Consider the following 23,947-nt stretch of genomic DNA (forward strand, 5'->3'; position numbering starts at 1 on the left):
TGACCTTGTTCAACTTTATCAAGACACCTTATCTTTCTCACAGGTAATAATATAGCTGGGTATAGTTTGGTTTGGCCTGACCTTGATCAACTTTATCAAGACACCGTATCTTTTTCACAGGTAATAATATAGCTGGGTATAGTTTGGTTTAGCCTGACCTTGTTCAACTTTATCAAGACACCGTATCTTTCTCACAGGTAATAATATAGCTGTGTATAGTTTGGTTTGGCCTGACCTTGTTCAACTTTATCAAGACACCGTATCTTTCTCACAGGTAATAATATAGCTGGGTCTAGTTTGGTTTGGCCTGACCTTGTTCAACTTTATCAAGACACCTTATCTTTCTCACAGGTAATAATATAGCTGGGTATAGTTTGGTTTGGCCTGACCTTGTTCAACTTTATCAAGACTCCATATCTTTCTCACAGGTAATAATATAGCTGTGTATAGTTTGGTTTGGCCTGACCTTGATCAACTTTATCAAGACACCTTATCTTTCTCACAGGTAATAATATAGCTGGGTCTAGTTTGGTTTGGCCTGACCTTGTTCAACTTTATCAAGACACCTTATCTTTCTCACAGGTAATAATATAGCTGGGTATAGTTTGGTTTGGCCTGACCTTGTTCAACTTTATCAAGACTCCATATCTTTCTCACAGGTAATAATATAGCTGTGTATAGTTTGGTTTGGCCTGACCTTGATCAACTTTATCAAGACACCTTATCTTTCTCACAGGTAATAATATAGCTGGGTATAGTTTGGTTTGGCCTGACCTTGTTCAACTTTATCAAGACACCTTATCTTTCTCACAGGTAATAATATAGCTGGGTATCAATTTATCGTTCATATTCTTATCACTGCAGATTAAAATCATCGTATCGAACACAATCTTGATATTTGATAATAAATATCTACTATTTTACTTTCACCAGTAAATTATATGGGACAACCTTATTTAAATCCTAATAATTTTGTTTTTAACTAATTTTAATCTGTTTGAATATGCAATCTTGGCCATTTATGTAGATATACAATACATTCAGTATACACAAAAATTAGAAATTATAAAAAAAAATTGTATATTTATTACTATTACTAGATTTTTTGTATTTACTTTTATTTTTGTTACTTAGACTTTAATAAAACATTTAATACCAGTTCACTAAGTGTTTTTGTACATAAATAATAGTTATACGCTGTAAAATAAGAAAAAGTAAGAAAAGTTTATTTTTTTATGTTTTTTTAATATGTCGTCTTCTTAAGACATTTTTAAAAATGTTATTAAATATTAATTATTTTAGAAAACGTGAGTTGTTATCAGATTACGCCCTGCCAGTAGCCGTAGTGGTCTTCAGCGTTATTGGTTCTGTGGCTTTTAGGTAACAATCAAATTGCGAAAATACTTTGTATATAACTTGCGAAGGTTGAATTCGACCCCCCCCCCCTTTTTAGGTTTAAAATGAAAAAAAAATCCCCCTATCAAAAAAATACATAAGAAGCTACATTGTAAAGTAGATCCATATTGGTTCAGCGGTTAGCGAGATATTTCGGTGCACACGCACAGATTTCTTTGTCGGTTAGTCACTCTCGAGAAAAAAATCTTCTGTGATATTTTATTTATGGCACTGCTACTTTACATAGAATATGTTGGATTTTATTCTTTTCTTTTTTTTGTCATATCTCTGTCTTACTTTTATTATTTCTCTATGATTATATCTTGACAGGTAAGTATGTATATATTTGGCATTGTGCATTTTTTGTATTCTTACAGCAAATTAACATCAAAATTCTACTTTGAATGTCAAATGAATTTTATGTTTCTTTAATTATTAAAGCACCCCCACTTCATGTTCATAATTGACCGATTTTCTGATTTGTCAATTTATTGATGTTGAAATTTTTTCTATATATTCATTTAAAACTTTTTTATTGTTTTCAGAGCTGTAAAGCAAACCCCATTCAGTTACAACACAGAACAATTTGTTGTGAAACCAGTTCAGTTCAGGTGAGACACAGAACTAACTTGTAAATTAACTCATATGGGCGAGACTACTGTCCATATCAGGTCCAACAACCAAGAGTAACTAGGGGGTCCCAAACCTAACCTTTAAAAATTTATAGATTAGATAACATATTCTTTCAAAACCTAAAATGATTTTTTCTAAAACTCCCTTAACTTTTCAACGAAGTAGACAACTTTTTAAAACCTAACCTTTTGAACACCAAATTAACCTGAGAAACCCCAACCTTTCCTTTAAAAAACCCACAGATTAGATAACCCGACCTTTATATTTTAAAGGTATACACCGTATAAGTATAAACCGACCTCTCCGTACCCCATCGTTAGCTATGATATACTAAATACCTCCTTCATATTTCAGCTTTAGTTTAGTTGAATATAATGTTTTCAATTTTAAATCTTTTTTGAATATTTAAATGTGAAGTATCATTGAAAATAATCAGGATTTTCTCTAAATATTAATCAATTTTTAATTCTATTCACAAAATAAATAGAATTAATATTTTTATATTTTAATTTCTTGCTTCTTTGTTTATAAGTTTTTATTGAAATTTTTATGTTTTTTAAATGAAACATTTCTACTGTATAGATATCTTGTATAGTAAACCCGCGACTGTGTCGTGACAAGGAGCGTATCCACTCGTTGTCGGGAAGGTGCTAGGTTCGAATCTTGGGCCAACACCGCGTCATAACTAAAATGTTTAAAAAGTTTTTCTACTGCTGCTTTGTCAGGTGCACGACATAAATTATTAGAGTAGGGAGAATGCCTTAGCCCAAAACAGACGCAACTAATTTCATGCACATTTACGACTTCCAGACAAAGGAACTGCAATCAAAGAGAAGGTTGTCTAATGGATGTTACCTCTCTTTATATCGTGGGTGATTGAGAGCGTTACACTGCAATTTCAAAACCAGAGTATGTTCATCGTTCAAGGTGGCATGGAAAGGACTTTTATCCGAAGCGTCACCGAGTACCCAAAAGGTCATCATATTGTATAGAAGATCTATATACCAAAGTTTTAATGATAGTATTACCAATATTGTTTCAATTTTTCAGTGAGTTGACAGCTGGTTCAGTTTGTTTGGCAGCTGTCCTTGGATTCTCTTTATCCCTGTTATTCTTCATGGATCAAAATATCAGGTTAATAACTTTTCAAACCTTTAGGAATTATTAACTTTTTTAGTTTTCATTTCTCCTTATTTCAATATTTGTAATCAACATATTTAGTAGAATCTTTGTTTGGACTAAAATATTTTCATTTTGTCCTTCTATGCTAACCAGCTTTTACATAAAAGTCTTTATTATTAGTGCTGCTATGGTGAACAGCCCAGAGAACAGGTTGGTGAAGGGTAACGCATACCACTGGGACCTCGTTGTTGTAGCCATCATCAACGCAATCCTTTCAGTGTTTGGCCTCCCATTCATGCATGCCGTACTTCCACACTCACCTCTTCATGTTAGGTAAACACTAGTGGCCAAACCCCTAGCAGCCTCTAGGAATCTAAGGTGTTGGGGGGGAGGGGGAGTAATTTTGAATTTCTCTTAGGAGGGCAGATATACCCTCCCCCAAAATAGATATAAACCTTTCCTGGACCCACAAGAAGCTTTATTGTAAAGGAGAACCACTTCGTTTCAGCAATTAGCAATACATTCAGATGTGTGCTTAGCTTACAAATCTAACGATTGGCTAAAGGATTCTTACAACCTATCTCCGTGTGCATCTAAATCTTAACTTCAGAGAATCAGGGCTACTACAACTACAACAACATTAGTATAGGGATCTTAAATAAGGGACTATGGGCTATGAATTGATGTTTTGCACATCTCTAATGGCTTTATAACAAACTTTTATTGGTTGAATTGTTCGGACAATGCTAGTTTAAACCAGCCAACTAAGATTTGATGTAAATCTCCGGCTTAAGCAAGCTCATGAAAAAATTTCACTACAACAACCAATTCAGATGCTTACTACAAATTACCAAGAATTTTAAGAGTGCCAAGTTAGTTTAGGGGTGTGGGGGGGGGGGATAATAATCTCGAACGTTCTTGTATACTAGAACAAATTTACATTAGTAAAATGCTAGGAAAATGTAAAGAAGGTGTCTTAACTTTGTTGATTTTTATTGAGAATACCTAGTCGGTGTTTTTAATAAGTAGTAAATGTAAAATGGCCCATAGAATTTAAATATGCAATTGTGTTTTTTTGTTACCCTACTATTTTTGAAGTAATTTAAGTTTTTTTTAAAAATTAAGTCGTTTTTAAGATACTATAACACAACAAAAAAAGAAGAAAATTGCCATTTTGAACAAAAATAGTAAGATCTTTAATTTGACTCCTTACTTTTAAAATTCTGTTTAGTGATTATTGAAAAAATCGATTTTTTTTAACCTTGATGAACGAAAACTTTGAACTTGAATATATCCTAATACAGGCATAAAATATATGTGTTAATATATACCTTTAGAATGAGAAAAATATTATGAATACATTCTAAGCAAAATTGAAAGTAAAGAAACTATGATAAAAAAAATATATGAAAATTGTTTAAATCGTATGAATTGTAAATGGCCCTTACAATCAGCAGGTTTGAAATCCCAGTTTTAAAAATATTTTTCACATTTTTATTGCATAAAAGAATAATAAGGATATGGTTATTAATAAAAGTTTTCTCTGAAAAGATATCTCTTTTTTTTACCATCTATAATTGTGATTTTATGTAGATTAAACATAATTGAATAACCTTAAAAACAATATGATCGGAGTTAGTTTTACTTTTGTTATTTTCCTCTTGTTTCAATGGTCTTTTAAGTTGGAGCACAAATAACCCTTCCACCTTATTTGATCAGCTGATTGTAAGGGCCATTCATGATTCAACATTCAATTTATATCATATTCAAATTTTTTTATCATATTTTGTAAACTTTTTCAATTTTGCTTACAATGGATTTGTAATATTTTTCTCATTCTAAAGGTATATATTAACACATATATTTTATGCCTGTATTAAGATATATTCAAGTTCAAAGTTTTCATTCACCGAAGTTCAAAAAAATCAATTTTTCAATAATTACTTAACAGAATTCAAAAAGTAAGGTGTCAAATTAAAAATCTTACTATTTTTGTTTATAATAGCAATTTTCTTCTTTTTTTGTTGCGTTTAGTACCTAAAAACCAACTTAATAAAAAAAAACTTAAATTACTTCAAAAATAAGAGGTCTATAAAAAAAAACAATTGCAAATTTAAATTCTATGGACCATTTTAAATCTACTACTTACTAAAAACACCGACTAGCTACTTTAAATAAAAATCCAAAAAATTAGGACACCTTCTTTTAGGAGAAAGAATATTTTATGGTAATTTGAAAAGATCTTTTCATAAATTTAATGGAAAATAATAAATCATCTTATTCTTCTTATGAATACTGATTAGTATTATGAAAAAAGTCCTCAATTTTATTATTTAAATAATCGGGTATAGTCCTTTCCATGACATCGCTCCATATGGTGCGATGATTTTCTATAGCTCCTTCAAGGAGCTATAGCATAGCCTCTTATCATATGGAGCGATGTGATAGCCCCTTTTAAGGAGCGTTCATATCGCCTCTTATGATAAGAGGCTATGCTATAGCTCCTTCATGGCCTCTTAATAGCTCCTTTGAAGGGGCGTTAATATCGCCTCTTATGATAAGAGGCTATACTATAGCCCCATGATGGCTCCTTCATAGCCTCTCCATCGCCCCTCCATAGTCCTTTACCTCCAGTGCCCCTTCATCGCTCCTTCATCGCCCCTACATCGCTCCTTCATCTCTCCTTCTTGAAATTTATATTAAATTGTACTTTGATGGCCCCTACATCGCCCCTACATCGCCCCTACATCGCTCCTTCATCTCTAATTCTTGAATTTTATATTACATTGTACTTTGATGGCCCCTACATCGCTCCTCCATCGCCCCTACATCGCTCATACATCGCCCCTACATCGCTCCTTCATCTCTCCTTCTTGAAATTTATATTACATTGTACTTTGATGGCCCCTACATCGCTCCTCCATCGCCCCTTCATCGCTCCTCCATCACCCCTACATCGCTCCTTCATCTCTCCTTCTTGAAATTTATATTACATTGTACTTTGATGGCCCCTACATCGCTCCTCCATGGCCCCTTCATCGCTCCTACATCGCCCCTACATCGCTCCTTCATCTCTCCTTCTTGAAATTTATATTACATTGTACTTTGATGGCCCCTACATCGCTCCTCCATCGCCCCTTCATCGCTCCTACATCGCCCCTACATCGCTCCTTCATCTCTCCTTCTTGAAATTTATATTACATTGTACTTACTTTGATGGCCCTTACATCGCTCCTCCATCGCCCCTTCATCGCTCCTCCATCGCCCCTACATCGCTCCTCCATCTCTCCTTCTTGAAATTTATATTACATTGTACTTTGATGGCCCCTACATCGCTCCTCCATCGCCCCTACATCGCTCCTCCATGGCCCCTACATCGCTCCTTCATCTCTCCTTCTTGAAATTTATATTACATTGTACTTACTTTGATGGCCCTTACATCGCTCCTCCATCGCCCCTTCATCGCTCCTCCATCGCCCCTACATCGCTCCTCCATCCCCTTACATCGCTCCTCCATCGCCCCTACATCGCTCCTATATCGCTCCTACATCGCCCCTACATCGCTCCTTCATCTCTCCTTCTTGAAATTTATATTACATTGTACTTACTTTGATGGCCCCTACATCGCTCCTCCATTGCCCCTATATCGCTCCTACATCGCCCCTACATCGCTCCTTCATCTTTCCTTCTTGAAATTTATATTACATTGTACTTACTTTGATGGCCCCTACATCGCTCCTCCATCGCCCCTTCATTGCTCCTCCATCGCCCCTACATCGCTCCTCCATCGCTCCTACATCGCTCCTTCATCTCTCCTTCTTGAAATTTATATTACATTGTACTTACTTTGATAGCCCCTACATCGCTCCTCCATCGCCCCTACATCGCTCCTCCATTGCCCCTACATCGCTCCTCCATCGCCCCTATATCGCTCCTACATCGCCCCTACATCGCTCCTTCATCTCTCCTTCTTGAAATTTATATTACATTGTACTTACTTTGATGGCCCCTACATCGCTCCTCCATCGCCCCTATATCGCTCCTACATCGCCCCTACATCGCTCCTTCATCTCTCCTTCTTGAAATTTATATTACATTTTACTTACTTTGATGGCCCCTACATCGCTCCTACATCGCTCCTTCATCTCTCCTTCTTGAAATTTATATTACATTGTACTTACTTTGATGGCCCCTACATCGCTCCTCCATCGCCCCTACATCGCTCCTACATCGCTCCTTCATCTCTCCTTCTTGAAATTTATATTACATTGTACTTTGATGGCCCCTACATCGCTCCTCATCGGAGCGATGTAGGAGCGATGAAGGGGCGATGGAGGAGCGATGGAGGAGCGATGTAGGGGCCATCAAAGTACCATGTAATAAAAATTTCAAGAAGGAGAGATGAAGGAGCGATGTAGGAGCGATGAAGGGGCGATGGAGGAGCAATGTAGGGGCCATCAAAGTACAATGTAGTATAAATTTCAAGATGGAGAGATGAAGGAGCGATGTAGGAGCGATGAAGGGGCGATGGAGGAGCAATGTAGGGGCCATCAAAGTACAATGTAATATAAATTTCAAGAAGGAGAGATGAAGGAGCGATGTAGGGGCGATGTAGGAGCGATATAGGGGCGATGGAGGAGCGATGTAGGGGCGATGGAGGAGCGATGTAGGGGCGATGGAGGAGCGATGTAGGGGCGATGTAGGAGCGATGAAGGGGCGATGGAGGAGCGATGTAGGGGCGATGTAGGAGCGATGAAGGGGCGATGGAGGAGCGATGTAGGGGCCATCAAAGTAAGTACAATGTAATATAAATTTCAAGAAGGAGAGATGAAGGAGCGATGTCGGGGCGATGTAGGAGCGATGAAGGGGCGATGGAGGAGCGATGTAGGGGCCATCAAAGTACAATGTAATATAAATTTCAAGAAGGAGAGATGAAGGAGCGATGTAGGGGCGATGTAGGGGCGATGTAGGAGCGATGTAGGGGCGATGGAGGAGCGATGTAGGGGCCATCAAAGTAAGTACAATGTAATATAAATTATAAGAAGGAGAGATGAAGGAGCGATGTAGGGGCGATGTAGGAGCGATGAAGGGGCGATGTAGGAGCGATGAAGGGGCGATGGAGGAGCAATGAAGGGGTGATGGAGGAGCGATGTAGGGGATGTAGGGGCCATAAAAGTACAATGTAATATAAATTTGGAGAAGGAGCGATGAAGGGGCGATGGAGGAGCGATGTAGGAGCGATGTAGGGGCGATGGAGGAGCGATGTAGGGGTCATCAAAGTACAATGTAATATAAATTTCAAGAAGGAGAGATGAAGGAGCGATGTAGGGGCGATGGAGGAGCGATGAAGGGGCGATGGAGGAGCGATGTAGGGGCCATCAAAGTACAATGTAATATAAATTTCAAGAAGGAGAGATGAAGGAGCGATGTAGGGGCGATGTAGGAGCGATGAAGGGGCGATGGAGGAGCGATGTAGGGGCCATCAAAGTACAATGTAATATAAATTTCAAGAAGGAGAGATGAAGGAGCGATGTAGGGGCGATGTAGGAGCGATGTAGGGGCGATGGAGGAGCGATGTAGGGGTCATCAAAGTACAATGTAATATAAATTTCAAGAAGGAGAGATGAAGGAGCGATGTAGGGGCGATGTAGGAGCGATGAAGGGGCGATGGAGGAGCGATGTAGGGGCGATGTAGGAGCGATGAAGGGGCGATGGAGGAGCGATGTAGGGGCGATGTAGGAGCGATGAAGGGGCGATGGAGGAGCGATGTAGGGGCCATCAAAGTAAGTACAATGTAATATAAATTTCAAGAAGGAGAGATGAAGGAGCGATGTAGGGGCGATGTAGAAGCGATGTAGGGGCGATGGAGGAGCGATGTAGGGGTCATCAAAGTACAATGTAATATAAATTTCAAGAAGGAGAGATGAAGGAGCGATGTAGGGGCGATGTAGGAGCGATGAAGGGGCGATGGAGGAGCGATGTAGGGGCCATCAAAGTACAATGTAATATAAATTTCAAGAAGGAGAGATGAAGGAGCGATGTAGGAGCGATGAAGGGGCGATGAAGGAGCGATGTACGGGGCGATGGAGGAGCGATGTAGGGGCGATGGAGGAGCGATGAAGGGGCGATGGAGGAGCGATGTAGGGGCCATCAAAGTACAATGTAATGTAAATTTCAAGAAGGAGAGATGAAGGAGCGATGTAGGGGCGATGGAGGAGCGATGAAGGGGCGATGGAGGAGCGATGTAGGGGCCATCAAAGTACAATGTAATGTAAATTTCAAGAAGGAGAGATGAAGGAGCGATGTAGGAGCGATGAAGGGGCGATGGAGGAGCGATGGAGGAGCGATGTAGGGGCCATCAAAGTACCATGTAATAAAAATTTCAAGAAGGAGAGATGAAGGAGCGATGTAGGAGCGATGAAGGGGCGATGGAGGAGCGATGTAGGGGCCATCAAAGTACAATGTAGTATAAATTTCAAGATGGAGAGATGAAGGAGCGATGTAGGAGCGATGAAGGGGCGATGGAGGAGCGATGTAGGGGCCATCAAAGTAAGTACAATGTAATATAAATTTCAAGAAGGAGAGATGAAGGAGCGATGTAGGGGCCATCAAGGAACTCAGATATATATATAAAATCGTGAAGGGGCCATGAAGAGGCGATATTTTATTAAATAGCCCCTTGGGATAAGAGGACATATCATTACCTCTTTAGAAGGAGCGATTATGGAGCGATAAAGGATCATTTAATCGCCTCTTAGGGCAAGGGGCTATCAAATCGCTCCTTTCAAGGAGTCATAACATCGCCTCTTGTTATAAGGGGCTATTAAATCGCTCCTTTCAAGGAGCCAATACATCGCCCCTTGTCATAAGAGGCGATCAATTAAAATCATCGCCCCATATGGAGCGATGTCATGGAAAGGACTATACCCAAATAATCTTCAATTCTATGCTTATGTGAGAATATTTAAAATGCACTGGATAAAAAGTTGGTACTCAAAATTATCTTATGTTTTCCATATGAATTTAAAAGTTGATAATTATTTGGGGATCAAATGAAACTATTTTGGTTGATATTTGTTGTTTTGGGAAGTCTGCTTTAAAAGTAAATCCTAATATAGAAAATTGGAAAGGTTATGGCTGTAGCTTAACAATTTTATTATTATTGAAACGTTTGAGACCTCATTTAATGGAAGCTTCATATTGTCCAAGATGGTATTTGGTTATGGTTGTAGTTTTACCTTATTCTAGCTTTCCAATTATTATGTGTAAACCAAAGCTTTTTTATATTTATCCTTATCAATTTCCTTAAACCTGTGGGATTTAATTTTTTTTCTTTACAAAAAAAATCAATTAATTATTTTTCATTATTTTTAGATGTTTAGCTGACGTAGAAACTAGAGTCGAAGGAATTATATATACAGATTTTCTATTCGAATATTTTTTTAAGTAGCAATTCATTTCTATAATTCTTATTCTCATTATGTTAGGTATTTGGCGTATCTTACTTAGGCAGTTATTTCATTGACCTTTGTGTACGATCTTTTCATTTACAATTTCCTGATTTTAGTCCGAAGAAAGTTTCCGTTCTTAATTTGATAGAGACACGCCTATTTAATATTTGTGATGTACCTAACCCTGTAATTAAAATGGTTTTGGGGAATTTTTTTTCGGCAGAATTTAAATATGAATGGATTTTAATTCCTTAAATTCGTTTAAGACTGATTCTATAGAATTTAAATAATTTTATTGTATTATGATTATTTAAAAGTCTAAAAAAAGTGCAGCAATAACAAACTAACAGTAAAGGGTGAAATGCTAAACTAAACACTAGACGAGAAGGGGTTAAAAAACTGCATGTTTCCATCCCAAGGACCTTGTACCGACTCTTAATTGGGTCTTTGAAAATCAACCAATAGTGTCGAGAATATTAAAACAGCCCAGTAGCAGAAAACAATTTGCTAGCAGACGAAATAGGTCCTTGGAAGAGTGAGGCAGGTACTTATCTGCATGAATATCTAATCTACAGATCTGTTGCCATGACATCAAACACTTTTATTTACAATTTATTTTAAAAGTATTAAAATATGAATACAAATAGGTTGTGGAAGCTTTTTATATTGCCTATGAAAATGACGTCATAATAACCTATCATTGGTCAATTAAAATGTATCCAGGACTGCCATTGGTAATTTAGACTGTTTATTGGCCTATTATTGGTCATTTGATTTGTACGACGTGATTTTTTTTATATGCACTATAAGAAGCTTCTTGGTTGTGTCTTTTTTGGTGCTAAGGCATTCACCTTGCTTCAACTACTGCAGCTACTCTATATACATGTTATATATAATTGTTGGTGTGAAGGTGGCTATGCGAAGGATGTTGTCACACATGTCAGAGAAACTAGGCTCACTAATATCTTCTCAAATGTAGCAATAGGTAAGTTTACAATTTGTTGGAAAACCATTGTTAAATCAGTTAAATTCATCTTTTATATTTTTAAACAAAGCTTTTCTATGATTAGAGTCGGTCTGTCAGTAACGGTTAGTTTTTTTGGTAATTTAGACATGTTAGAATTCAAACTTTGCATGATGATACCTATAACATTTTATGGTTTTGGAAGCTTGGCAACTCTTGTCATCGTTACCAGAAAGTCCGTACATCCATTTAAAACATGTTAATTTTTTCCTTTTTTAACAGAAACATAACCTAACCATTTGATTTTTTTATTAATGATTACTAGCACAACAAGGTATAATATTATAAGCAACATTATAATCAAGTCATAAAAATGAAAACAAGTTCTTTTGCTGTACCCTGTAATTTATGAATATAAGATTGTAAGAGAGCCGGTAGATAAGATCGGTTAATTTGTATTATTTACGGATGACTTCTGCAGGGGCTAGGGGCGTTAATGCTGTAATTCGGCGGATGAGTACTAATGAAATCAGAATGATATCTTAAAGAAGTTGACAGGAATATGGGCGATCAATGAGTATAGATCCACAATTATCATAAACAAAATTCTGCAGACTGGATTATTGGTTGAAAAGTTGAAAATTCATTAAAAGTACCCAAAGTTTTTGAGCCAATATGGTAAATAAAACGTGGGTTTAAATCATAGGGTAAAAGCAAAATTTATAGTCCAATGTTCCTTCCTTCCCTAGGAATGAATATTAATATTATTACTGAGTTTCCAAAAATGCACGCGTAGCCGACAAATTGTATATTATTATAAGAGGATTTTTAAAACAAAGATGACAACATCATTAAAAGCGAATCTCTAAAATAAGGATGAAGAACAAACGAACAATAACTCTTGTCAGAGTGTGAGAACTGAATACGCAAAATATAAATGTATAAGTACAAACAAAATTGTAAGTAATTTTGCTGAATAACTGCGTAAAAGCAGGATACTAATTAAGGACATACTTACATTTTTAGGACTTTATTATATAACATTGTATCTTGTTGTTATAGGAAACAGTATTCCAAAAATCAGATGAATAGGATGATTATATCGGACGATCCTACCCTAATTTTAGAAATGCTTTGCTTTTAACAAGGATAACATAACATCCTTACAAGCAATGAAATGATAAAAAGATAATTACTATTTGGTAGCAAGTTACTGTTTTCAAAATTTGTTCTTTAGAAGCTAAATTCGCTGTTGTTTATACATTAACTTGGACGTTAAAACCTTCTTCAGTTAAGTATATAGTTATTAAGATTCTGCGCTTATTGTCTAAGTAATCGCCATTACAAACAGTCTTAAAACTATAAAAGTTATAATATAAAAAAGGTACTATGAGCGCCATAAGGACGAGCGAACTTAGACAAAAGTTTTCAATATGTTTGTTTTGACTTCTCGTATTTATTTTGAGTAAATGACGTACTAAACATATTTGGAAAGAAAAACTTTTGTAGTTTATTTATATTTTATATTTTTATTGAAATTATATTTGATTTTCGAATATTTGGGAAGTTCTATTGAGATATGAAAATGATATATAGTTAGAATAGCTATTTATCGCATCGTTTATAAACAGTTTTCCGCGGATATGAAAATATACATTTATAGGATTGAAACCGGTTTTTTTAGCACCGATCTAACGAAGGCACGGCTAACAAAACTGGTTTTAATATTATAAAGGTACATTTTTATATTTGAATAAAACTGGATATAAAACCATTCGATTCGATACATTATTTTATCAGTGTTGCTGGAACCGGTTCTTATCCAGCGGTTTCGAAGCCGTACTGGAATAGACTTTCCGGCGACTGCAGCTTACACTTGGGCCCTTAGTAATTTTTGCAGAAAAAAAACTGCCGAGTCCTAACAATTAAATTCTAAAGGAAAATTGAATGCTTTTTTTAAATACCATACTTTTTAATATTGAAAATCGTGAGTTAAATATTTGAAAATTATCCTTAATACAATAATTTTATATTTCTCAAAAAATAATTTGTATATTTGATGTGATATGTAAACTAAAGGTAACAATGAATTCTGTATGTCCATTTGTACGATTGTTAGCGAAGGGTCCCTTTTGATGGAGGGTAACTCCATCCACTGAAGAATCTCCTAGAAAAAAATCTATCCCCCAATCCAAAATTAAAAAAAGAAACGACCAAGCTAATATTGCTTGATTCACTTCTACAAGTTATTTATTTCTTTGAAGTTTCGTTATGAAGGAGCAGTAGTTACTAATTTTTAAATGTTATGGTTGAGATAGATTTATAACTGAAGTATTTTTATTTCTGTTCACAGTATTTTTCTTATAATATTATTTTTAGGTATAAGTCTGTTATTCTTGCAATATGTGCTGAGATATGTACCTAAGGTTAGTATTGTAACAATATTGAACACTTGAGGGGGTTGGAGTGAAATCGACCCCTCCATTTTTAATTTTAGTTTTAAAAAGGAGTTAAAATATTCGGGGTTGTCGTTTTTTTGTCTAGGGGTAATTTCTCTAGGAAGGCTGGTGGTGTTTTCCCCAAATACAGTCATTAACTTTCGAAGGAAACATGTGAAGCTAAATTGTAAAGAAGAACCATATTGGTTTCAGCGGTTGGCGAGATCTTGCTAAAAAAAACTTATTACTTTATGTAATAGGATGAGCTAATGATCCCCTATCGCTTAGAGAAACCAAAAACTTTTATTAAAAGCTAAATACCTGCCCAGACCTATAAATCTTCCCTGTAATGTAGAACTCAAGTGATTTATTCGTGATTCAAAGTCATTTTAACTGAATACTACTTTATTTGTGAGGCCTTTTTGGGAACCACTGAACCACTAAATCGATCGGATTCTACTTTTCAGGTTATATACCTATTGGTCCTGTGGTGGTTATAAGCTATTTTCTTGGGCGGTGGGACACCTTCTTCAACCCCCCAAAAGTGAAAATTTCCTCCCAAAAAAAATTTCTGGTGCTGCCCATAAATTATGGGCAGTACCAGATATTTTATAAATTTTTTTGAAATTCCTCATGGGGCATCGCCCCTAGAGGCTAGGGGCGAAGCCGCTAGTGTAAAATATAATAGTAATATTTATTATGAACTAAATTCACTAATATAAATTTAAGGCTGTTCTGGATGGATTGTTTCTGTACATGGCTGTCACTGCTCTTTATGGTAACCAGATGTTTGAACGAGTTTCTTTGCTATTTACAGGTAATCGCATCACTTTAGCACATGTCTTACTTTATCAGTTCACTAGCGGACACGCCAATAGAGGCCTCTAGTGGACCCTTGAAGAGGTGAGGGATTCGACCCCCGTCTCCCATCTTTTAATTGTAGTTTTAAAAAGAAAAACCTTGGATAGGTATTTTTTTCTAGTGGCGATTTCTCTTGGGAGGGTTGTGGTACCATCCCCAAAATTGTTATAAACCTTCCTGGGACCATATCGGTTTTGTTATTAGCGAGACCAGTTGGAACAGACAGAGAGACATCCTGTTACTTTATTATGATGCATATAAACGAATATTTGTAAATGTTGTTCTTTTTGGATTGTTTATTTTTATTTTCAAGTTTGAGGATTAAAGCCTGTTATAAACTAATTTACCTCCCAATATTTCATATTAAAATTTGAATAATGTTAAGAGTTTCACATAATTATTTTAAAATATGTAAGTTAAACAAAGTTTTACCCACCTGCGAAACAAACGACTGAATCAATTTTAACAACGTTTACAAGTACTGACAACCTTTTGATTTATCCCTCAAACATTATTTTACATTAATCGGCTTGTTAGCTATACCTTATCCCCTTTTTACCTGCATTAACATGTTTTATTATCAGAGCAAGCCGCGTACCCACCACACCACTATGTTAAAAGAGTCCCACAGAGGAAAATTCACATGTTTACAACTTGCCAGGTTCATTTTATACATTTTTAAACTTTTACCAGCGGTTTGAGATGAGGATAATTATGATTGTTACTCCACAACAGTTTAAGTGTACTGTGTTGATTGTTAAGAATTTGGACATCTGACAATAAAATAACACTGGACTCTCTTGTTTTCTGTTTTACAGCCCCCTTACCCATACATCAATCACTGATTTTGATATGTCTGTTAAATTTTTTACTTCGAAAAAGCAATGACTGTTTGTTATTAATCAAACCATGAAATAAACATGGAAGTGGTTGTTTTCCTCAACTTGCAACTTATGGTAAAACCTTAATTAGTAAGAAGTTTTAGTACTAAATCTAATACATAGAAATTATATGATTTCCAAAGGTTAGCAAATATTCTAATTCTATTAATATTTTTTAGTTAATTCAATTGGCAGTGCTATGCGTGTTTGGTTTTATACCCTGGGCTTATACCAAGATGATTTTCCCTGTTGTCATCCTTATTTTCCTCCCAGTAAGGTAAGAAGAAGCTTCCTTGAAAATATTAGTTCATCAGATAGTAGGATGTTTGTTTGTGAATAACCTCTTAACCTTAAGCTGTAGAGGAATGAGTACACCATTAGATGTTATTTTGGTTTTTCTCTGAACCAATACTTGCTACTGAAGGGCCAAACGTCCTACAGACAACCAACCCTTTGATTGCACGACCTTTGTCTGAGGAGTCCTAACTTTTAGAATTTTTATTTAAATTAAGATTGTCCACCTTCCTCTCATTTTACCCCCTTATGGTTTGATTGATTGATTGATTGATTAGCCATAGTCTCTTAGGGTTTGGACCTAAGTAGTCATGGAGTAGGCTGAGACACTTTTTTATAGCCACTAGGGCTATCTAGCTCCACGTTCAAGCACATTATGACTTGACCCGCTATCTCATGAGAGCTACTCATTATTACCTCACCCTCGCCGAGTATGACAGGTGTCCCAAATTAAGTCACCGTAATGAATGACGCTCTCCGCTGAGGAGCCTGGGATAAGGGTAGTACTGATATTATGTACGTGACTATTAAGTATCCAAACTTACTCAATAATCCCCTTCTTACACAACCAGGGGAAGTTGCGTGAATGTATTCAACTGAGAAATTCGAGTTTCCACATGAGGACTAGAACTCGAGCTCTCATCACCGTAACTCAGTGCGTTACCACTGAGCTACGACGCCCCTCCCTTATGGTTTACATCTCACTGGTATAATCCTGTGCACGCTAATAATTAAGCATGCGAAATATTTACCTAATTAAAAGATAGTACAATTAAAAGAGGGATCATTTAAATTGTATAGTTCCTTCCCCTACCCACAAAAATATTTCGACGGATTAAACTTTGAGGCTCTCATGACCTTTAAGCTTCTCTTAAGCTTTACTAATTTAAAATATCCTAAAAGTAGATTTATAGATAAGATCGAGGTGGGGGTGTTGTTGGTGCCCCAAAAGTGATTTTATGGATAAAGAGCACTGAATCCTTAACAATGACTTCTTTGTTTTTGATTTTCCTAATGGAATATTTTTAAAAATAATTGTACAAGTTCTAAAATATAATATAATTTTGTAAGGTAAGCTCCTCTCAAATCTATTAATTTTTATATTATATAGGACTATAGTTATAGAATTTATAAGCACTATTCATTGATAATATAACTATAACAAAGAGATGAGCAACTTGAATATGTTTTTGTTTTTTTTGTCCGTCAGTCTGTCGGTAAACATTAATATAGGTTAAAAGGCAGAGAGAGAGGAGACAATGAACTGTTTATTACACTAGTGTCCATAGTTTTTTAACAACGTTTTCTTAATCGTTTGATTAATAACTTTGTGGACTTTAGTTAATTTTGATTGGTTGGATCATGAAGTTGAGTGTTCAAACGTTACAACCACTAATTTTAGTCTACTGAAAGGGTAATTTTGTTTATCATCATTGGAGATACATAAATCTATCGACCATTGTCTTATCCCTTTAAATCCCAGTTACTACTTGAAATGGTAATATAAGTTAGTTTCTTTGCATAAAAAATGAATTTGTTTTAAAAGAAATCTTATATGAATTTTGTTTCAGACATCTGCTAATCCCAAGAATCATAGAGAAGAAATATTTAGATGCTATCGATCCAACTTCCAATTAAATCTGCGCATTAAGATTTAAACATCGAACAATCATAGAAAATTATTCGGATTTTTTACTTTTTTGGGACCCAGGTACACATAAAATTAATTTTTATCTAAATGTCAATCAATTTTTAGCCATCTTCAGAAAAAGAATTATTTTGATTTAATAAAGACACTAAATGTTGGATATGTATTGTAAAATGTATGTGTTTTTTTTTTAAATATTGAATAAAAAAGATTATTTAATTTTGTGTATTTGACGTTGTTGTAAGTATGTTATTTTTATTAAAATAAGTTCTCTAAAATTATCCAAATATTACTGTTTATTTCTGTCAATTCTTAAAATTTTTTGTTTTCTCTTGATTTTGTTTTAAAAATCTTTAGTTAACAGTACTTAATTTTCAGAATTAATGGACCTTTATTATATTATTTTGAATACAGTATTCCTAGAATGTAATCTATAGATATTTCTTAATAATAAACATGTTTATTTCTTTTTCCTTCTTGTGCCATACCTATTATTTTCATTAAAAAATAGTCTGGTAATAATAATTGAGAAAAAAAGATTTTTATTTGGTATTAATAAGTAATGATTAGTAATTTTTATATTACATTAAATTAAAAATCACCGAATATTAACTTTCAATTCTTTTAGTAATTAGGATGAATGATTTAAGAAAGCTTTTTATAGTGCCAATAAAAAAACAACCTCATACTTGTCTACTATTAAAATATATACTCTTCTGCCATTGGTTATTTAGTCTGTGTATTGGCCTATCATTAGTTATCTTTATTGTATGACATCATTTTTATAGGCACTATAAAGAACTCCTAATTTAAGTCTATATTGTAATAAAAATGTACCTTGATATTTCCTATAAAAATAAAAAAAAAAAAAAATGTATGTATATATTATGTTATTAGATTGATAGTTGTATTAGCGAAGCTTCTCTACATATTTATTATTACGTTGGTTATATTTAGGTTTTGTGATAGCTGATCTTCCTTTAGACGTTAGTTTAAAAACTTCGCTATACCATGAAGTTTTTGACCTTGTTTAGTTTTTAATTATCATTTTAATTAAAAAATAAAATTAAGATTGCTCTGTATAGATATTAATTAACGAAAAATATAATTAAAAAGCATTCATTGACAAAGTAATAAAATTTTCATAGAATTAGATGATTTTTACGCAATACGATTTTCTTTAAAATAAGAATACCAGCAACAAGCAAGTTTAGTCCGGTTAATTTGATGAAACTTTTATATATATGAAACTAGCGGCCGCTCCCCTTGCATTTAGGTGCTAGAAAAATAGCTAAAAACAATTTTAAAACCTAAATCTCCAAATAAATTAGCCTAAAACTACTATGAAACCTATGTGAAGATCAACTAAAATAGATAACCTAATCAGTTCAAGGGTTCACGATCTTAAGCTTCAGACAAAAAAAAACCTTGTTACTTTATATAATAGGGAAGGAATAATTTGGAAACAGCCTAAAAAAGACAACGAAATTTATTCGGAAAAGAATCACGAAACCTTTAATATAATTGGCGACCTTTTTATCTGCCCCCCAAATATTATTTTAGAATTATTTTGCTGATTGGCAATACCTTATTCCTGGTGATTTATTATTCTTTTATTTAATGTTGTTTTAACTTTACCAAAGTGTTTAATGTCAAAAATATTATTTTCCTTTCCGTTTTCATTGGCGAGTCATTAATTTCACAAAATCAATTACAAAATTGTTTATTATCTGTTATTACCGCGCTACTTATGGACAAAATTATCTGAGATTGATAAATATTCAAGATAAAAGTGATTATAAATATATTTATTTGCTACAACATGATACAAAAATACAAATTAACATGTAAAACAAACAAATTTATATACAATTATCATTATGATATATTTCTTTGGATATTATATTTCTTGGTGAAATCCCGCCAATTGTTTGTGGAGCACATTTAACCTCCTCATATTATACAGATATGGGTTTTTGAAAAATGAATGCCGCGTTTCTTGATTGATTGATTAAACAGAGTATACAACTATTTATTTAATTATTTCGCTTTTGTTGGTACGGCCTTCATAGAAGAAACCAAATGATCTTAAATCCATTTTGCTGCATATTAATTAATGCATCTTTTTAGAGCTGTATTAGACATTATACAAATGGCTAAAATAATAACTTTAAAATTTTGAATTCTTAAGTTGTATACTCTGTTGAAATCTTTAACGATCAAATAAGGATTTTAACAGAGTATAAAACTTAAGAATTCAAAATTTTAAAATTATTATTTTAGCCATTTGTATAATGTCTAATACAGATCTGAAAAGATGCATTAATTAATATGCAGCAAAAATGGATTTAAGTTGTATTAGACATTATATAAATGGCTAAAATAATAATTTTAAAATTTTGAATTCTTAAGTTATATACTCTGTTGAAATCCCATCGTCGTCGTTCAATCAATCAATGCCTAAAAAATGTCGAAAAAACGCGGCATTTTTATAAAACCCCATCTCAGAGATTTTTGTAATTAGATTTTTATAAAGTCTTAAAAACAAAAATTAAATATTAAGGAAGAGTCTCGACATAATATTTTGATACCTTTTTAATCGAGTAAAGGGGAAATTGACATCCCCCTCCCTTACCCCATCCTCCTTTCATATCTTTTGAAGTATTTACAGTGCCTATAAAAATGACGTCATACTGGCCTTCCATTGGACAATTAAAATGTATACTAGTATTTTAGTCTGTGTATTGGCCTATCATTGGTCATTTGTATTGTATGACGTCATTTTTTATAGGCACTATAAACAGCTTTATATTTTTTCAATAAGCTGTGAGGGGGAGGGGTATGGTTCAAGGATGCTCCACTTGATGTGTGAAGGGAAATTACCAATTACAAGTTAAAAGAAAATAATTATCTATATCAATTACACAGATATGTAGGAAAACACATACGCTCAGGGGTGGAAAACACAATAAACAAAAATCTAACTTACCCCTATACATTCAAAAACTAATTTCTACCTATGGTTGTTAAGAGGAAACTTTGAGAACGACTCATTATCCAAACTTTCCTTCAAATATACCGAAGGACCGTAGGCCTAATTTTGTTTTAAGAAAGAGATTAAATAATCGTTCACTGTACTATCCCTGCAAACATTTCAATTTCTTTTATGTATTTACAAATTATTTACAAAAATAAAAACTTATTTTATACATATTCATGAAGGATTTTTGTAGGTCTTTTTCAAGTTTATAAGGGGGGGTATATTTTCTTTAGGGGTGATTCACTTATTATTAACATTCCAGGACCTAAGAGAAGCTACATTGTAAAGAAGAACCATATCGGTACAGCGGTTGGCGAAATCTGTCAGTACAGACACACATTAGACATAGAGATCCTATTACTTTTTAAAGATAGTTTAATAGTCATAATGTTATGAGATGACACTACACGACTTGCAAATTTCTAAATTGCCGCTAAAATGAACCAATCATGTTACCTTTTTGTCAATAAACATCCAATAGCACGCTAGTTTCAGACAAAAAGACAAGACGTGATTAGGTTATTTTAGCGGCAATATTAGAAATGTCCAAGTCAGGCTGTTTCAGTGTTAAATTTTCTTAATTATATATTTGGATTTTCTCCAGTTATACAAATACATCTGGTGTTTTATTTGCCAAGTGGGCCACTTTTCTGCACTTCCTCTCTTTATTTTTGGTTTCAGCACCTACCTTCATGGACAGCTAGATATCTAGACATTCGGGGACTAAGAAACTTTGTTCTGCCCTCCAGTTACACAAATACATCTGGTGTTTTATTTGCCAAGTGGGCCACTTTTCTGCACTTCCTCTCTTTATTTTTGTTTTCGGCTCCTACATTCATGGACAGCTAGATATCTAGACATTCGGGGACTATAAAACTTTTGTTCTGCCCTCCTGAAGGTAAGAACCACCCAACAGACCAAAATATAGAGTAGTACAAAAATCTGAGTTGTAGTGCAGAAAAGTTATCCACTTGGCAAATAATAAACCGTATGCATATTTGGAAAGGTTTATTCAATAAACAAGGAGATTGTTGTGAACCCCAAATCAGCTTTCAAGTAGGTATTTTCCTTAGTACTTTTAAAATTAACGTACATTCTCGGTTTACTGGGTCACTGTGATATTCTAAAACGCAATATTCCTTGATAATAAAACCTCTGTACAAAAAGAATTATTTAAAAGTGCGTAGTGAAAGAAAAAACAATTTACCATTCTTCTTAATTATAAAATTTCAGGGATCTAACGGAATAAGACAATAGCCGATAAATTGATGTACATCCCCAATAAACAAATCTCTTATTTAGATTGCAATAAGTGGTTGAAACGTTTGGACACTCATTCTAATGAACCAACCAATCAAAATTCAATAAAAGTTCCCTAAGCTGGTGATACATCGAATAAGAAAACGTTAACGCAGGGGCTAGAAATAGGAGAAAAGATATTGTGAAATAAATTTTCAAATCACCCCCATACCCCTCCAACTTTTCTCAAGATACATTTTTATATGTATGTATATGTTAAGTTACGAGATATATACATACGGACAGTATTTAGTTATAAAGTAGATGCGATAAACAATACAATACAAATGATAAACAATGACATAAAATGAACACAGTAAAAGTGTCGGACTGATTATGACGTAAAAAAAATTAGCCAATGAGAGGCCACTATAAATTTTACCATTGGTCAATAATGGCCTCTCATTGCCTAATTTTTTTACGTCATAATCAGTCCGACACTTTTACTGTGTTCCATAACATTTACTGATAAAATTAAACAGTAGTTTTATTTTCTTTAACTCGTTTACTCTCCTTTCTCTCCTTCACTCTCTTGCTCTCTCTTGTCCCAGATTCTAAAATTAAACAAGAATAGTTTTTATGAAAATTGATGCCTTTTTTAAATGAAAAAGTATGGTTTTCGCCTTTTTAAGCATGACCGACAGACAAACAGACAATAAATTCTTAGGGCAGATTCGTATGAATAATAGGAATCTTGACCACAAATGTCAGCTGTCTATCTAAAATAGTAGTTGAGAAAATCAAGAACGAATTTTTACAACGAAGACAAACAAAAGACATAACAAGATGATAATTGTCATAAGTAGCAAAAAAACTCATAAAATTGACAGACTGAAAAAGTAGGTTAAAGATGTTAGTTATCATAACAAAGAAAAGAAAGAGAGAGAATGTGCAAAAGCTAACAGAAAATCACAAAACCTATTTCGTTGTATTTCCACAGTTGCGTTTCTCTTATTTTCTAGCTCCTGCGGAGGGGCTCTAACCCTGCGAGCCATTTACCGAACTTAACCTAACATAAAATAACCTATCAAAAGCTACTGTAAAAATACGACAAAACCTGCTAATTCGTTTTGTTTCCATGGTCCAATAAGATTTATGTCTTTTAAAGCATGGCGGTCATTGACAAACAGAACAATGTAAAGAATAGATGCGCATATGTCATACTGAAAATTTCAGCTGTCTTCAATAGCAGCCGAGAAAATCACATTTCCCCATAGCGTTACTGACTGACTGACTGAAGGACTGACAGACTGAAGGACTGACTGACAAAGGGAATTATGGAGTAGCCGCTAGATTATTCGGTTAAGTAACATTCAGCAGACAACTAAAATTGTCTAAGAAGTCCTAACTGTACATGGTAATGAGTTGCGCCTGTTTATCTGCCTAGGAATTCCCCCCTACTCTAATCATTTAAAGTGTGTTACCTTTTTTATGTTTTATTATTATTTGGCCACAACTTCATCAAAAATGATCACAAATCAGACCTTTTTCGACCAAAGATACTCAAATGGTTCCTTTACAAGCCCAATCAATCAGTTTTAAGATATCTTTATATTTCAAGGAAAATTGATGAAAATACTAAAACACGGTAAATTTGGGTGTTACCATTTATATGCACATTTACCATAAAATCAACAGAAAAAATACTTATTTTTACTTTTCTGTCATTTTTAAAGTATGATTCTGTTAAATTGGCTATTCTTGAAGGGATTTATGCATTGATTATACTGAAACATAATATTGGGCAGAAATTAATGTATTTCAAAGAAAGAAAATTTTGAAAATAAGAAATTCGACCTCTATCACTTTAGAGGACAGCTGCCAACCTCCAGTTGACAGGATATAGTTAAATACTTGTTAGCAATAATAATTAGCCCAAAAAGTAAAACAAAAAGTTTTTTAATATGGCAAAAAAATGATA

The 23,947-nt window shown here is 34.3% G+C and overlaps 2 protein-coding genes across 3 annotated transcripts in view; one reads left to right on the forward strand and one right to left on the reverse strand.

Moving 5' to 3' along the window:
* LOC145332944 (solute carrier family 4 member 11-like) overlaps positions 1 to 18,585 on the forward strand; it is a 34,210-nt gene extending 15,625 nt beyond the window's left edge. For both annotated transcript variants that reach the window (XM_080178059.1, XM_080178060.1), the window contains 11 exons: positions 1,303 to 1,380; positions 1,941 to 2,006; positions 3,079 to 3,162; positions 3,331 to 3,483; positions 10,525 to 10,552; positions 11,508 to 11,586; positions 13,945 to 13,991; positions 14,733 to 14,820; positions 15,449 to 15,525; positions 15,925 to 16,022; positions 17,611 to 18,585. In XM_080178059.1, the coding sequence (XP_080034185.1) occupies positions 1,303 to 1,380; positions 1,941 to 2,006; positions 3,079 to 3,162; positions 3,331 to 3,483; positions 10,525 to 10,552; positions 11,508 to 11,586; positions 13,945 to 13,991; positions 14,733 to 14,820; positions 15,449 to 15,525; positions 15,925 to 16,022; positions 17,611 to 17,677 (865 nt within the window). In that variant the 3' untranslated portion in view covers positions 17,678 to 18,585. The remainder of the gene's footprint in view (positions 1 to 1,302; positions 1,381 to 1,940; positions 2,007 to 3,078; positions 3,163 to 3,330; positions 3,484 to 10,524; positions 10,553 to 11,507; positions 11,587 to 13,944; positions 13,992 to 14,732; positions 14,821 to 15,448; positions 15,526 to 15,924; positions 16,023 to 17,610) is intronic.
* A 3,846-nt stretch (positions 18,586 to 22,431) lies between these two features.
* LOC145332945 (uncharacterized) overlaps positions 22,432 to 23,947 on the reverse strand; it is a 42,155-nt gene continuing 40,639 nt past the window's right edge. Inside the window, exon 28 of the mRNA XM_080178061.1 lies at positions 22,432 to 22,580. Within this exon, the coding sequence (XP_080034187.1) occupies positions 22,501 to 22,580 (80 nt within the window). The 3' untranslated portion in view covers positions 22,432 to 22,500. The remainder of the gene's footprint in view (positions 22,581 to 23,947) is intronic.

Source organism: Acartia tonsa, chromosome 11 (genome assembly GCF_053477335.1).
Source record: "Acartia tonsa isolate MP-2025a chromosome 11, ASM5347733v1, whole genome shotgun sequence".
Classification (NCBI taxonomy): domain Eukaryota; kingdom Metazoa; phylum Arthropoda; class Copepoda; order Calanoida; family Acartiidae; genus Acartia; species Acartia tonsa.